Consider the following 15,244-nt stretch of genomic DNA (forward strand, 5'->3'; position numbering starts at 1 on the left):
TAACGCCTCCTGGCGGTTGCATAGAAGGTTAATCCTCGAAACGTCAGTTTTGCCAGTATTAACCGCCTGACTCATATTTTTAGGTTAAAACTAAAAGTGTTTTCTGTTAGAAGTTTAAAGAAGTTATAGTGGAATCGTGGTTCACAATCAGTGATAGCCTCAAATGGTTACAATAGTCCGGCTGCCGTGAGGACTTGTTTGTAATTTTGAGGAAACGGCCAATTTGTGCCCAACCCACCTGTTGTTTTAAATGACGATGCCCACCACCCTCGTGAGTGATGGGGAAAAGGCCGAAATCAAAGTCAAGGCAGCTTTCAGCGGGTATACTTCATGTTTTTTGTTTTTTTCAATCTTTGTATGTACTTACCTCTTTAGTTATTTTGCAGGAAAATTCTCGTGACTTACATAAACTCTGAGATCCTGTTGGATGATCTCCAAAATGAGATGCGAGCCATTTGCCAGTTTTCTCCTGATCAAGAGTTTACCATGAAATGGATTGACGAAGAAGGTTGTACAACACATATAATCCACACAGTTTTCTTTTACTATGATTTACATCCCTTTAGGTGATCCATGTACTATCTCTTCACAAGTTGAAATTGATGAAGCTATTCGTCTGTATGAAGTGAACAACGATTCAGAAATCACTATTCATGGTATTTTTTTTATTCTACTTGTGTATAAAACTTGAAATTTTAATTACTCTTTTTAAAATTCAGTTTTCCCTAGTGTCCCTGTGTCACCAGGGCTTCCATGTTTTGGAGAAGATAAAAGTATTTATCGACGTGGTGCTCGTAGATGGCGGAAACTGTACAGAGTCAATGGACATCTTTTCCAGGCAAAACGTTTCAATCGCGTAAGTTTATCCATGCAACACCATTGATTCCCAGTAATCCTTACTTTCCATTTTTATGACAGAGAGCTTCTTGCGCTTACTGTCACGACCGTATCTGGGGTCTAGGTCGGCAAGGATTCAAATGCATTCAGTGCAAGCTGCTCATCCACAAAAAGTGCCACAAGCTTATCAAGATCAGTTGCAACACGGAGCAAGTGGCCGCTCTGAACACTCCGTCCCAGGTTCATCTACTGTCAAATAGCGCGCTCAATACCAGTTCAGGGTCCGCAGTGACCGCTGCTGCTATTCCATCTATAAGCCCAGTTGTTAATGCCGGAGAACCCCCGACAGCGCTGCGACAGAATGGTGATGGTACCGAAGCACCGTCCGCACCGCCAATAGTACAACCTATTTTTGAGTCTCACAGTGTGAGTGTTCCGGTTGATGGAAGTCCAGGTACTTTATATTTCCATACAAAACAATTCAGATTTTTAATTGTATACTTTAAAATATTAGAAGAAGGTGTCGAAGGTGGTGCTGTTCAACGTCCGTATTCGATGGCGGATTTTGAATTGATTCGTGTGATTGGTCGTGGTTCTTATGCTAAAGTGTTGATGGTTGAATTACGACGAACTCGTCGGGTTTACGCCATGAAAGTAATCAAAAAGGAACTTGTTACCGATGATGAGGTATAAGAAAATTGATTCTTTGATTTTATCAACAACTTCTTCTAATTGAACAACTCGACTTTCAGGATATTGACTGGGTTCAAACGGAAAAACATGTCTTTGAGACGGCATCCAACCATCCTTTCTTGGTTGGCTTGCATTCGTGTTTCCAGACGACGTCACGCCTTTTCTTTGTCATCGAATTCGTACGTGGTGGTGATTTAATGTTCCACATGCAGCGCCAAAGGCGACTTCCTGAGGAGCACGCTCGATTCTATTCGGCTGAAATTTCTTTGGCGCTCAATTTCCTACACGAGAAAGGAATTATTTACCGTGATCTGAAGCTAGATAACGTCCTACTGGACCATGAAGGTCATATCAAACTTACCGACTACGGAATGTGCAAAGAGGGCATCCGTCCGGGTGATACCACGTCTACCTTTTGTGGTACGCCCAACTATATCGCTCCTGAAATTCTGCGCGGAGAAGACTACAGTTTCAGGTAATGTTTACAAATTAAACCCAATAGAATCTGGAACGCTAACTCCCCTGTAGCGAAAATGTCTAACCTTTTTCTTCGTTTTTATCAGTGTGGATTGGTGGGCGCTGGGTGTATTGTTGTATGAAATGTTGGCCGGTCGTTCACCTTTCGACATCGTCGGCGCTTCAGAGAATCCTGACCAAAACACTGAAGATTATCTGTTTCACGGTAGAGCTTCATCTTGTCTTCTTTATTATAATATTTGCATTGTGGAAACTCGCGAGTCCATTTGATAAAGTTCGCAAGAAAAACGGGGTCTTATCAAGATCGCGTGACCTTTTTCCACTTGAGAGGATTGTAAATGTGTTGTTTGTAAAACATTGTGTGTTTTTTTTCTTTTCTTTTCATATTGCAGTCATCCTGGAAAAGACGATTCGCATTCCCAGGTCGTTATCTGTGAAGGCTTCTTCTGTCCTCAAAGGGTTTCTTAATAAGAACCCAGCCGATCGTTTGGGTTGTCGAAAAGAAACGGGCTTTGTCGATATCGTCCATCATCCATTCTTTAAATCAGTCGACTGGGAAATGGTATGAACGTCTCTCTTTTACACGTTTAATCCACATTCTAGGAACAGATTACTAATCTTTTTTCGTGTGCACAGTTGGAGAAGAAACAAGTGGCTCCACCTTACGTGCCTCGTCTAGATTCTGACCGTGATCTGGCTCACTTTCCACCCGAGTTCACAGACGAACCAGTCCAACTGACACCCGACGATCAGTAAGTGATAGATCGTCTGTCGATTAAGAATCGATTTTTATTTTGGTTTTATTTTTTGTTGCTTTGCAGGACGGTCATTGAACGCATCGATCAGTCTGAGTTTGAAGGTTTCGAGTACGTCAATCCTTTGCTCATGTCATTGGAAGACTGCGTCTAGGATTAGAATAGAAAACGAAGCATTCGCTTTCATGCCATTACAAGATTTACACTAAAAATTGGAACCACACACACACACACACGTTTCATAGGGAAAGTTTGGCAGGTTTCACGGCAGCAAAAATTCTAACAGCCTACCATTTCTTCTCTTTCGTTTTTTTCCCCTCCCCTTTTCACCATCAGTTTATTCGGTCCAGTATTTTTAAATATGATAGATCAAGTCTTAATCGACTTTGCGTCCATTCCAGTTCTTGCCTCATTGGAACATCTTTCTTTCCCTCCGTCACCTTTTTGATCTGTTGTACAACTGCCTTCATCTCTTTTGTCTTCTTTTCTTTTTGTGTCACTTTTAAAAGCCATTTTGTTTTGGTCACTTTTAGCCAAAAAGAAAATCTCTGTCTGGTTAATTATTATATTTCCGCCTTACACAGATCGCCTTTTTCCGTCTTGTTAGAAATATACAAGAAAGATGTCGACACAATCAGCTAGATGGCATCCACAGTCAAGAAATGGTGGTGGCCTTTTAATATTATAATTGGTGAAACCTGTTGTTGTTCGATGGGAAAGGCATTTCTACGGTACGACGTGCCGTTAGCACAATCGTTGGTTGTCTTTATGCTAAACGATGTAATGCAGAGGAAAAAGGGGTTTATTACTAAATATCGATGAGAGAAAAGTAGTTTTTATCACGCACGAAACCACTCGTTTATTGGTGGAAATTTTTCGAACGAAGAAAGGAAAGAAAAAAAAAACGTATAGGAGGAAGTCGTTGTCGGACATTTCTTTTCTAGAAAGAATCGAACATCGACCGTTTTGCGGTTGGATTCCCCTATACATTTAAAGAGATACACACACAAACTCGTCTTGTGTGTGTGTAAAGGAATAAAGAAAACCCCAGAAAACATTTTACGCTCTCTATTTTTATTCTTTCGGGGCCGCGGAAAATGTCCCTCACCCTATGGTGTTTTCTTATCCTTTTTTTCCCATTGCGCATTCTTTTAATTTTGATGAAAAAGGTTCTTTTATGGAAATATTTTTAAAAGAATCAGCCCCTCTCTCTCTCCCCCCCCCCCTTAATAAAAACAAAATCAGGTTTATATCCTTGTTTTGTTTATAAGAAGTATATCTTTTAGATTAGACAAATTTTCGTAATCAAGATTTCACACAATCAAGTTTTAGTCGAGTTTTGTTTTTTCATTTTTGTGGTTGCTGGCGGAGCGACACAACAAAAAGTTATACCGTTACATTTGTTACGTCTCGGGCTCTTTTTCTTAACACACGTAGACCTTGGTGCCAAAATGGCCTCCGGCTACTTAAAGGTCGTATTAAGCGTACTTGTTGTAAATAATAAAAATGCTGCTGCATTTTAAAAATGTAGGTATAAACCTACGACAGACGCGTTCGTGATAACTTGGCATCCATTTGGCTGCCACATGTTTATTTGACTCCACGATGTTAGTCAAGAATTCAGTCGGAGAGAAAAGAAAAAAAGGACACATAAATTCATGTTTTGGTAGCACGTGGAGGGGGTACACACACACACACACACACACTGAAAATCCAATCGGCGCCATGTTTTTTTCTTTTCTCCCGAACGCGAGGAATTCTCCAATCGATCGACAAACGTCCTTGAACCAGAATAATTGAAAAACACAATTTTGGGCGAGCGTGTTTGCCCTTCGCTAGGCAACAGTGTCCGCCGCCAGTGTACTTTGCCTTCCTGTCTAATATCTGGTCTATGGCTGCTGTTACGTAAAACAAAGTGTTGAATTTATCTGCTGATTTTAAGAGTGTAGCATTCAAAAGGCGTTGTGTTGGTCATGCCCAAAACATCAAATGATTCATTTAGCTCTCAAAGTTCAACCATCTGGCGTGGTAACAGATAAAAACAAACAAACACACAAAACGTTTTTGAGTCGTCGACGTAATCGCGTTTGCAATCAATTGAACAATGTTTGACATCACGTTTTACCTTATATTCTTAACGTTATTAATTTTGGCGGAGGCTAGACAACTTGGAAAGTTTATACAAAAAGAAAAAAAATATATATCTAAAAGCAAAACAACAACCGTGACGCCGCCGACTTGGAGCCATTCTTGAAACAATCAATGGCGAAGAACTACATAAAGAAGACGGGGATGATGAAAAGACGTGGGGGGAAGAAAGAAAGAAAGAAAATGGCGGTGTAAAAATAACAAATAAAAACAGCAGCAGCGAGAGAAAGCCAAAAGAAGAGAGAAAAAGAGACTCCGGCTCGGTTCTCTAACCCTCTGGGCTGGGCCAATGATGACGCAAATGTTTTGGGTCTTTTGCGCGACCTTCTCTCTTTTTGGCTTTTCTATTTCTTTTTTTTTTTTTTCCAAAAGAGAGATTCTCTCATCACTGCTAGTCTTCCTATATAGATTTAAGGTCAGACGACTTTTTTTTTTCTCTCTCCAAAACACAATCGCTAAAAGTTTGTTGTGTATTTAGCAGCAGCAGCAGCAGCGTCAAGTCTGTTTTTGGCTATTTGAACTTTATCAAAAAAAGAGAGATAGACAAATAGAGAGAGGAGGGATCCCCGTTAAAAAGATTCGGAGCTAGAAAGGTGGGTACTTGATTATTTTGTACTTGTGTGTGTGTGTATGTACGCTGTTGGCAAGGTTTCTCGTCGTAGGGCCATGTTTGGCGACTTTTTGGATTTGCCAGTAGTTTTCCTTTTGGCTGTTCAACCCAACGCCCAAAAGGCTTTGGTGGAAACGACAGAAAGAAATTCCACTTTTTTTAAAAGGAAAGGGTGGCGTGCTAAACACAACATCTGGTTCCGCCAAAAAAGAAACAAAATTATCTTACGGCCTTTCACATGGCGGAGACTGTGCAGACGACAGAAGAATTCCTCCCCTGTATATTTATTCCCAATTTTAAAAGCGGCGCCTCGGTGACGTCACGTCGCCCGAAGAGAGACGACACAAACACAACGTTTCGGTAGGGAAAAAAGCGGAACACCCATCCATCTACGTCTGTGAATGTGTTATATCGAGGTATTTTTCTCCCTCGGACGAAACAAAAATCATCATCAGAAAGGAACAGAAAAAGATGGTGGATGAATAATGTATTTAGAAAGTTCAGCGCGTCGTCGTGGTCTTAATAACCAGAAGAAGAAGAGAGAGACTCTGACAGAATTATTATTATTATACATATATTTTTTCACGTGCAAAGAAAAAGAAGAAAAAAAAGTTATTCAGGTCAGGGCGAGAAAATTTTTGGCGCCTAAAATCTTGACTTTCCGTCGACGACGAACGACGGCGAGTCGGCGACCTTAGATTGAAAAATATCCGGCTGCACTACAGCAGCAGCAGCAGACAGCTGAGAGACGAGTTTTTACACGACGCCATCTTTCTTTCACAGTGTCTGGTGGTGTGGGAGGCCCTTTTTTGCCCGTTTCTCCAATACCAGTTCACCCATTTAAAAAAAAATGGTGGCCACAAGGACGACCGACTTGTGAGACTAGTCACGTTGTTGGCTCCACCATTTTGAAAATTAAAAAGAAAATAGAATGTTGGCTTTGGTGGAAGAAAGGAGAGGGGGGGAGAACAAGATTTTCTTTATAGATAAAAGAAAAGAAAAAACTTTTTTGGAAATTTCTCTCTCGTCTAGGGCGTTTAATCGCGTGTGCGCCCGTCAGGTTGCCGAAACTTTTCTTCGACCCTCCCATCCCCCTTCTGTTTTGTTCTATATTGGGAAAATCCATGTTGCTTGATTTCACCGCCAGGAGGATAAATCCAAAATGGCCGCCGCCGTGTCGGCGAGACGGGCGTACTCATAGGCGGCAGTCTAGTCGTCTAGCCTACTGTGTCAGTCTAGAGTGAACATCCGCCGTGAGAAGGTGGTTTAAGTGGACTTTCCACAAGTACGTAACGTGTGTCTCTCTCTGTGTGTGTGTGTATGTATTTCTGGTTGCTTCATTCCTCCAAAAGTGAACTGATAAAAATCTGAGCGCAAGAATAAGATTCTCCCGTTTAGTTGGAACAATGTGATCGAACGTCTATTTACACACACACACAAGTCAGAACGTCGGCCATGACGTTACGGCCTTGTTCATTGCCGTTGTCGAGGGCATTCTCTCGACTACTACCATGGATGGTTTAGTAGTTGCGACTAAAAGGTGATCTTGTTTCTGGCGTTTCTGGCTGGCTCTCTTTTGTTGGTTCGCCCCCAAAGAGTTTCTATGTGTATCCATCTCTCTTTCGTGTGTGTGTGAGTGTGTACATGCTCGGAAGCCAAAAAAAAGTTGTGTGTGGATGTGTGTGTGTGTGAGGAGAATCGCCTAGACGAGGAGCTCTCTCTCACTGTTGTTACATGTTCTTCAACATTTTCGAGAACTGCCATTATTTTTGGAGAAGAAGTTTATCCCTTCTGGCGTCTACTTTGATCCTGGTTTGCCAAGTCACCTTTACAATTGTTTTCTGGTTCTGATACACAGAAAGTGAGCCGAATTAAACGATCGATTTAACATTGTTGTCGAAAGTCGTTTTCGAGAAGGAGAAGAAGTGGGGGGGAGACTCTCAAGGTCGTTTGTTGGATATGATGTCGTCGCCGTCGTCTGTAACTGCCACTGGAGGCGCTTCGGTCGCGGCCTATCCCAGTCCACACCTGAAGCAAGTTCTACGCTCTTACCAATCGGCCGCTTCGAGCTCGTTGTCGGGACCCAATGGAATCCTGGCTGGGCCGGAACACGGAGCCGAACAAGCCGGTTCAGGTCTGGTTTATTATGCATACCCCAATCTACCTCTGCCTGTGGTAGCCACATCAGTCAAGTCGTCTATGGCCGATCTGTCGTCGTCTGCTGCTGCTGCTGCTCCCTGTAAAATCCGAGTCAAGAGCGAACCCATTGACGAGAAATTGCACGACAACTGCTGGCCGACACGCGGCGGCGGCCAGCACGCAGAGTACGACGAGTTCAAAGTGCTGAAACTCAAACGACCGACCTATTATGCCACAATCAAGGACAAGGATGCCGTTGATTTGTCCTCGAATCGCGACGCAGCAGCAGCCGCTGCCGCCTCAGTCCGGACCGCAACCAAACCGCTTCTGCCCTCGTCACCGCAGCAGCAGCAGCAGCAGCAGCCAGCAACAGTGCAGCCACCGCTGCTGCTACCATCGTTCCCTATTTTGAGCGCGGCGGATCGAGGCTGGAGTCACGCTGAACGAAATGAGACGCAGCTGGAGGGCCAACCGATCGCTTGTTTCACTGTCGGTGGCGAGCCGCGCCTTTGCCTGCCCCAAATCCTCAACTCGGTCCTTCGACAATTTTATGTCATGCAAATTCATGCCGTCTGCGACGAATTGCAGATCAATTGCTCCCGCTGCACGGCCGAGCAGCTCGACAGCCTCAAGGCAGCACCGGCCATTCTGCCCCGATCTGCCGCCAGCTGCGGGCTCATTACCAAAACCGACGCCCAGAGGCTGTGCAGCGCCTTGCTGCGTCGCGGGCTCAACGAAGTCAGTGCTGGATCCGCTCCCGAACCGCATCGAACAGGGCCGGCTCAACAACTGCCGGCTACTGTTACTACTGCTGCTGCTCTTCCTTCGGGCCCTTCTGAAGTCTCCATGAAGGATTGCGTCGTCAAAAAGGAACCGGAAACTCTTATGGATGATGAAGAAGGCCAGGACAACACCACCACCCGGTGTAGTAGCAAAAACAACAACAGCAGCAGCAGCAACGTCAAGGCCTGGTTCCGCGTCTACCACCAATGCTTCGGCAAGTGCGAGGGTTTGTGCAAGCCGGAATTGTATACGTCACCAGACGCAGTGTGCATCGAGTGTGCCGACTGCAGTCTGACTCTGAGTCCCGCTGATTTCATTAGTCACGCCCATCGTTCGGTGGAAAATCGAACATGCCATTGGGGTTTCGATTCGACCAACTGGCGGGCCTACCTCCTTCTGGCCCGTCGTCAACAACAGCCGCAGCAATCCAACGAGGTTCTCCTCCATCAGCTGGACGAGTTTAAGAATCGATTTGGTTGTTCCTCATCGACAGCCGCTACGGCAGCAGTCGTGGCCGTTAAAAGGAAACTCCAGGTAGATTATTATTGTTATTAACTGCCCATTAAATCCCACCAGACACACTCGGAGCGGGCTTCCTGTTTGACAGCTAATGAATCCCCCTTTTTTTACTGAAAAAAGAAATTTTTTTTAGCTTAATGGATAAAATAAAAAACTATTATCATCCAGGAATGTGGTCAGACATTTTATGCTCCCCCAAAAGTCTGGAACATAATTTTTACTTAGTTTTTAACTGACTCGGACAATGTTAAGATCCAGTTTGGATGGCTGTAACTTTAGTTTCCTTTAGTTTGTTTTTGAGCCAGTTGACTATGGTCTCGTCGTAGTGGTCAATCAGTCACGTTCATCAACGATAACTCGTCCTCCCTGCCTCTGGTGGAATAAGAAAATTTGTGGAGTACACATTTCCAACTGTAGGCGAATCGTATAAGATAATGAGGAAGAGGGGCATTTCGACGCACGCCACGGGTAATTGCGCAGTTGATCACCATCCAAGTTCCTTGAATTGGGGCCACATGAGTCACGACGTATACGTACGACTTTTTTCTTTCTTTCTTTTCTTTCAACTTCTTACCCCCCAAAAGGAGAGTCTGTCGATAGTGACGCCATTTGTTCGACTTTTTCTACGCGAGATAATTTTAGTCGGGAATTTTCTTTTTCTTCTTTTAAAGTTATTCGATTGAAAATAGGGGGCGGAGGGTTCATTTTTCTATTTTCCCTTAGCACCTCAACCGTTTTTTCTTCTTCTTCTTCTTTTTACGAGGTGAGCGGCCAAGACTTTGCCTTTGACTTGTGGGTGGAGCTCCTACTCGAAAAAGAGGCGGGGGAAAACTTTTTTTTCGAGAGAGAGAGAGACTGTGAAAGCGCAGGCCTTCCATATATAGGCCGATTCGTAATAATCATTTTCTTGGAAAGTAGTTAAAGTCGGACTTTGCGCGCCAAGAAGCTCGTTATTTTCCTAGGCCAGTCAACAAAGGAAGATCTCACTAATTGTTACCATCTGGTTAGCATCAAGTCGAAACTTGATAATAAGGCCGTCAAAGCCAAGTAAGACGGGAAAGAAAATGAAAACACATTTTCCCTCTAGTCGCGATCTCTATAGTAGTGAGAGAGAGAGAGCTAGCTAGCGTAGGCGGTGACAGTCGAATGAAGAAGCAGAAGAACGAAGGGCTTCATCGATCGCTTAGGAGCCGGAGCGCTTCCTCTTTCCCTCTTATAGCGACCCACAAAGAGGGAGGAAAGAGAGCATAGGAAGTAGTAGATGACGTCGTTGTTGTCTTGATGGCAGGCTGGGAAAAAGTACAGTACTACCATGGATGTTGAAGGGGGGAGAAAAATCGATGCCAACTCTCTCTCTTTCTCTCTCTCTTTCTCTCTCTCTTTCTGGAGGCGGATATTGTATGCTCCGCCATGGACACATAAACACGTCGAGCTTGTGACCCTCGGCGAATGAATGAGCCCCCTTCCTTCCACTGAAATATATATCTGGATGTCCACCCCCGCCTTTGCTGCCCAGCCAAGGCATTACAATCTGATGGCATTTTTCTGATTTCACTAGACGGCCGAGGAGCCCATGAAAATGAGTAAAGTCTATCTGGCGGCAACAACCACTGCAGCCGACATAATGGTGGAGAACCACCAGCACCAGCACCATGCAAAGAGGTACAAAGAACATGGCGGTCGCCAATCGCCAGCCGTCACCACGCCCTACGATCCGGCGTCGACCGGGTACCATCATCATCACCACCTCCACCCCGCCGTCTACAACAACAGCAGCAGCAGTGTCGGGAGTAGTGCCTATGGCAATGGATTGCGTGAGTCTCCTCCTCCTCTCCAGGAAACTTCATCGCGAATCCCGCACGATAAGGCCGGACAGCCCAATGTGGCTTTGCTGGCCCCGCCCCGTCTCGCTTTCCATTCTGCCGCTCCACCTAACGCCTACGCCGCCGATCCTTTGCCGCCGCCGTCGTCGTCGGTCGGCAACCCCGAAATTGAATTGAGCAGCACCGACACGGAAGACTCTGAATCGATACCGTCTCACAATGGAGGTACGACCCTCTCGCTGTCCATTCTATTCTTTATATAACATAAGAGAGATCACACGTACACACAACGCCGCACACGTGTAAACCATGTCCTGGCGGGTCCGGTGATGTCACCTTAATCGCAGTCAATGGGGCGAAATGCGACCCACACAATCTTGATGCCCACGTTTCATTAAATAATCTCGTTTCTTATTTTGTTTTTGTTTCTTTTCTTTTCCTTGCATTTCTTAATGTGCAGATGAGAAACAAGTCTGGGAGCTACCGGCTAATCTGGCTCAAGAAGTCAGCTCAGTTGAAGAGCTTCTCACAAGGGGAGGATGTGATTCGGCCAACAGCCGGTTGGTACTCCAGGTACGAACCCCTAAAAAAGAGTTCCCCCCTCCTATTTTCTTTCTGACTCTTTACTGAGGTATTTGTTGGTTTTTTCTCACACACAGGCATTTCGCCGCTTGTGCTTCCGTCTCAATTGGGCCCAGGAGCAGCAGCAGCAGCAGTACCCACCAACAACAACCAACAACGCTGTTCTCAAGGTGAGGAAACCCTTTGGAATTAAAACCCCAAATTCCCCGTTACACTCGAAACGAAAAATTAATTGTTGTTTTTCTTTCTTTCTTTCTCTTTTGCAGTTGAGGACAGATTTGACGGAATGCGATGGTAGCAGCACCAAGTACAAATCTACTTAGGTTTCATCTTCTCGATTTGAGATTTCTTTTTTCTTTCCTCCTCCCCCGTTTTCTTTGTTTTTGGTTGCGTGTGTGTGTGTGTGTGTAGTTTGAAGTGCAAAGAACTCGACTGCGCGTCGGTGACAAGTGGGGGGGGGGGGGGGGAGGCCATCAAAATGAGCTGTGCGGAAGCCTCACATAAAATCGTGCCAATCTCTTTAGAAAGAGGAGAGAGAGAAGGACTCTGTTCAATATCCCCCAAACACACAGACACACACACACCCAAGTCCCTCCCCTTTTCCCCCACACACAGACAGACACACTATGCCCTGCCCGTGAGTGTGTGTGCTTAAGCTCGCGTGAGCGTCCTCTTGGGTGGGTAATCCCGGCCCTGTCTCCCTTATCGTAACTCTTTTCCTTGTTCTCTTCTTTACTTAAAATGAAACGAAAAAAAAAAACAAACAAAAAGAGACGAGGGTAAGACACTATTGGACGAAATCGTCAGAATGTTGAAAGAAAAAGAAAAACAGTAGTTTACCTTTTGAATGGGGGGTAGTGATTCTTTGATATACATCTTATCTTCTCTATCTATCTATAATTCTTAAACAATTTATATATTATATATACGATATCGACTGTATATACAAGAGAAGAAGTTGGGAAGTTTAGTGGAGTAGCTATTCAAAGAAATTGGATCATGATCATGATGATGCTCTATTTTTCCCCTTTTTTTGAGGCGACAAAATCGGAGGGTGATAAAGTTGTGTGTCAGCTCAATTCGGCTACGACCTGGTTGTGTGTAATTTATAATAATAATTGTGATTGGATTTGAGCCGAGCCCAATGTTGGCTCATCCTCCACCTCCTCCACGATTGTGGTGTTTTTTTTGTGCGAACATTGTCAACATCCGACCGGGTTTTAAAAAATGTTAAAAAAGAAAATAATAATTTACCTCTCCCCCCCTTTACACACACACACACACACACAAAATGTTTCTTGTCCCCCAGCTTCTTCTTTTCTATCTGTCTCATGTTCACTTTTTAAAAATTATCTATAGTTTACGTAACCTAGCTATAAAAAAAAAAAAATATTCATTAGAGCCGCGGACACGTTAAAAAAAAACCACCCCCTGCCCTCCCCAATGTTATGTGCCCATTTGAACAACCAACAACAATTTTCGAAAGAAGAAAAAAAGAAAAATTTAAGCAGCGTGCATTACATGTTTGTGTCAAGTCTGTTTCACTGCCAAGGGATCGACTGCCACACCTGAGCGCGTTTTTGTTTCGGCACCACCACTGATAATGGTCCGATATATCTATATTATCTACATATATATACATATTATTATATATATATATATCTGTTTGTTTGTTTTTCTTTTGTTTTTTTATCAATTATTCGTTGAAAAAAGGGGCCGAATTAACTGGGAGATTGGGCGTATGGGTGGAAAGCTTTTTATGAAAACCAGAGAAAAAAAAATTGCGAGAAAAGAGAGGAAAAAAGTACAAAATTATTACTATGTCGGATGTGTTCACTGGCAACTCAGTTGATATGAAAAATCATCGATTCATTTTTTTTTTATTGTTGTTGAATTTTCCCTTCTATACGAAAACAAAAACAAACAAATCGGAGTGAAAAAAAGGAAACGGTCCTCCACCACCACACCGCCAGCCCAGAGACAATTTTGTACACATTACACACACACACACACATCTCTCGTGCGCGCGCGCTTCTACCGGTGTTATGTAAAATTGTGACATAATTTTTCTTTTGTTCAAGCTAATCTCTCTTCTGTCCTGACTCTTCTCTATTTTTTTTTCTTTTTTATTATTGACACACACTTGAAACATAAAGAAAGAATGACAAGTAAATCGTCGATATTATTCATTAAAGAAACACAAATAAGAGGACGAGATTGACTCATTTCTTTATTTGTATTTTTTTTAAATCTCTTTCTCTCATGTCTATACTGCATTTATGATGTTTCCGCTTCAAAATCCATCCTTTTTTTTTCATTATTATTATTATAAAATATTGGAATGATTTTTTTCCTCTTCAGCCCGATAAAAACTTGTGATTTTTCGCTTCAATGATAATATTGGAGAGAGAAAAGGAAAAAATCTGAATAGACTTGAAATTGGAACGCAGTTTTTTCTTTGTTCGTCTATCATATTTTTTTTTTTATTTTATAAAAAAACTTTTTTGGTTGTAATCCAATTCGTTTGATCCTCCTCGAATCCCTGTAACGTGCGTCACTTTCAAAACGTAACTCGATTGAACTCAAAGACGGAATCACCAAAAAATCGGTTGACAAATCGAGAGACATTTGGTAAAAGAAAAGAATTGATTTTAAATTTTCCTTTATAAAACTCAATGCCTTCCGTTATTAAAATTCTGGTCGTCGAATTTCTCCAGACAGTCGGGAGTTGCTAGCTGCTAAAAATTAACTTTCAACTTGGCAACTTTTCAAAGTAGTTCTTTTTTTCCCTCCCAGAAAAAAAAGAGAAATTCTTTTTGGGGTTTTTTCTTATTCGAACGTACCAACTTATTCATACCACAAGACTCGAATGCCAATTTAGAGAAATGCAGGTTTTTGCACGGTTGAATGGCTGAGCAATTCAACTCGAAAGAAGTTTTATTTAAAGCTGATCCCCCCCCCCCAAAAAAAAAAAAAAAAATAAGAAATAAGACTTTGAAGCTCCGGAAATGATGCTCTGTTGAACTTTATTTCTTGACAATCTGATTCGATATAATCTCGGTTCGTTGGGATTTATTCGTTTTTTTTCCCTCCCCGTTCAAAGCTATATTTAAAAAATACTAAAATAAATCTTTTCAATTGACTTGGAACAGTTTGCCTGATGGTCGTTTCAGAATTTATAATCCGGATCTGCTCGACTTTTTTCTTACTTTAACCGTGAAATCTCCAACTGATGGACATTGATTCCCATTTTATTTTTTAACTAAAAAAAGAAGAAGAAAAACGAATTTTCCCGAACGAAATGATTTCATGCCGAGGTTGGGGACAGATGGAATTACCAAATGTCAGCAGACGCACAACACAAAATCCATCTTTTTCAATTATACACTATCGCTTAATATTTGATTTGGTTCCAGTTCTCCGAACGCTTTTTATTTATTTACTCAATTAGATTAGCATTTGATTCCATCTTGCATCTGTGAAATGGTAGACAGCAACATAACTCTTGATGGAAACACTGTGGGGCCCGTCTGCTGGCGATTACATAAAAAAGAAAAATCAGAAAATTAAAGAAAAAAAAAGAGTTTCGTCTTTCAATTTCAGTTCACGTCGGTCAAGAAGCCGGCGGCGAAGGGACGGTCGACGGTCGGCATTTTTTGAAAAAAAAAAAGATTATTATAAACAAGTCGGGAATGTTTGAGTTACTACTACTACACCAATAACATTTTGCAATCTGGAAACGTTTCAGACATTGTACGAGCAAATGTCAGATATTATTAATGTCGATCTGCTATCATGTAAATTTCGCGGGGGAAAAAACCCGAGCAAAGTTAAGAAAAACGTGAATAAAAATTGAGCCAAGGAATGCTGGCAGTTGT

The 15,244-nt window shown here is 42.7% G+C and overlaps 2 protein-coding genes across 2 annotated transcripts; both read left to right on the forward strand.

Annotated features, from left to right (window-relative positions):
* Positions 1–19: 19 nt before the first annotated feature.
* On the forward strand, positions 20–3,399 carry LOC124314046 (atypical protein kinase C-like). The gene is made up of 11 exons (XM_046779037.1): positions 20–321; positions 387–508; positions 567–656; positions 720–856; positions 919–1,291; positions 1,352–1,524; positions 1,590–2,005; positions 2,094–2,212; positions 2,400–2,569; positions 2,644–2,759; positions 2,829–3,399. Exons 1-11 carry the CDS (start codon positions 251–253, stop codon positions 2,914–2,916), a joined length of 1,875 nt encoding a protein of 624 aa, XP_046634993.1. The 5' UTR covers positions 20–250; the 3' UTR covers positions 2,917–3,399.
* Positions 3,400–6,753: 3,354 nt separating this feature from the next.
* Positions 6,754–13,815, forward strand: LOC124314023 (ski oncogene-like). The gene is made up of 5 exons (XM_046778974.1): positions 6,754–8,976; positions 10,520–11,009; positions 11,245–11,357; positions 11,444–11,536; positions 11,633–13,815. The coding sequence occupies exons 1-5, from the start codon at positions 7,480–7,482 to the stop codon at positions 11,687–11,689; spliced, it is 2,250 nt and encodes a 749-aa protein (XP_046634930.1). The 5' UTR covers positions 6,754–7,479; the 3' UTR covers positions 11,690–13,815.
* The last annotated feature ends 1,429 nt before the right edge of the window (positions 13,816–15,244 follow it).

Source organism: Daphnia pulicaria, chromosome 10 (genome assembly GCF_021234035.1).
Source record: "Daphnia pulicaria isolate SC F1-1A chromosome 10, SC_F0-13Bv2, whole genome shotgun sequence".
Taxonomy (NCBI): Eukaryota; Metazoa; Arthropoda; class Branchiopoda; order Diplostraca; family Daphniidae; genus Daphnia; species Daphnia pulicaria.

Excerpts from the sequence above, each read along its gene's own strand:
- LOC124314046 (XM_046779037.1), top strand. The coding sequence starts at position 251 with ATGACGATGCCCACCACCCTCGTGAGTGATGGGGAAAAGGCCGAAATC. Across the intron at positions 322-386 it reads GTCAAGGCAGCTTTCAGCGG|GAAAATTCTCGTGACTTACA; the intron begins GTATACTTCATG and ends GTTATTTTGCAG. Across the intron at positions 2,570-2,643 it reads AATCAGTCGACTGGGAAATG|TTGGAGAAGAAACAAGTGGC; the intron begins GTATGAACGTCT and ends TCGTGTGCACAG.
- LOC124314023 (XM_046778974.1), top strand. The coding sequence starts at position 7,480 with ATGATGTCGTCGCCGTCGTCTGTAACTGCCACTGGAGGCGCTTCGGTC. Across the intron at positions 8,977-10,519 it reads CCGTTAAAAGGAAACTCCAG|ACGGCCGAGGAGCCCATGAA; the intron begins GTAGATTATTAT and ends TGATTTCACTAG. Across the intron at positions 11,537-11,632 it reads CCAACAACGCTGTTCTCAAG|TTGAGGACAGATTTGACGGA; the intron begins GTGAGGAAACCC and ends TCTCTTTTGCAG.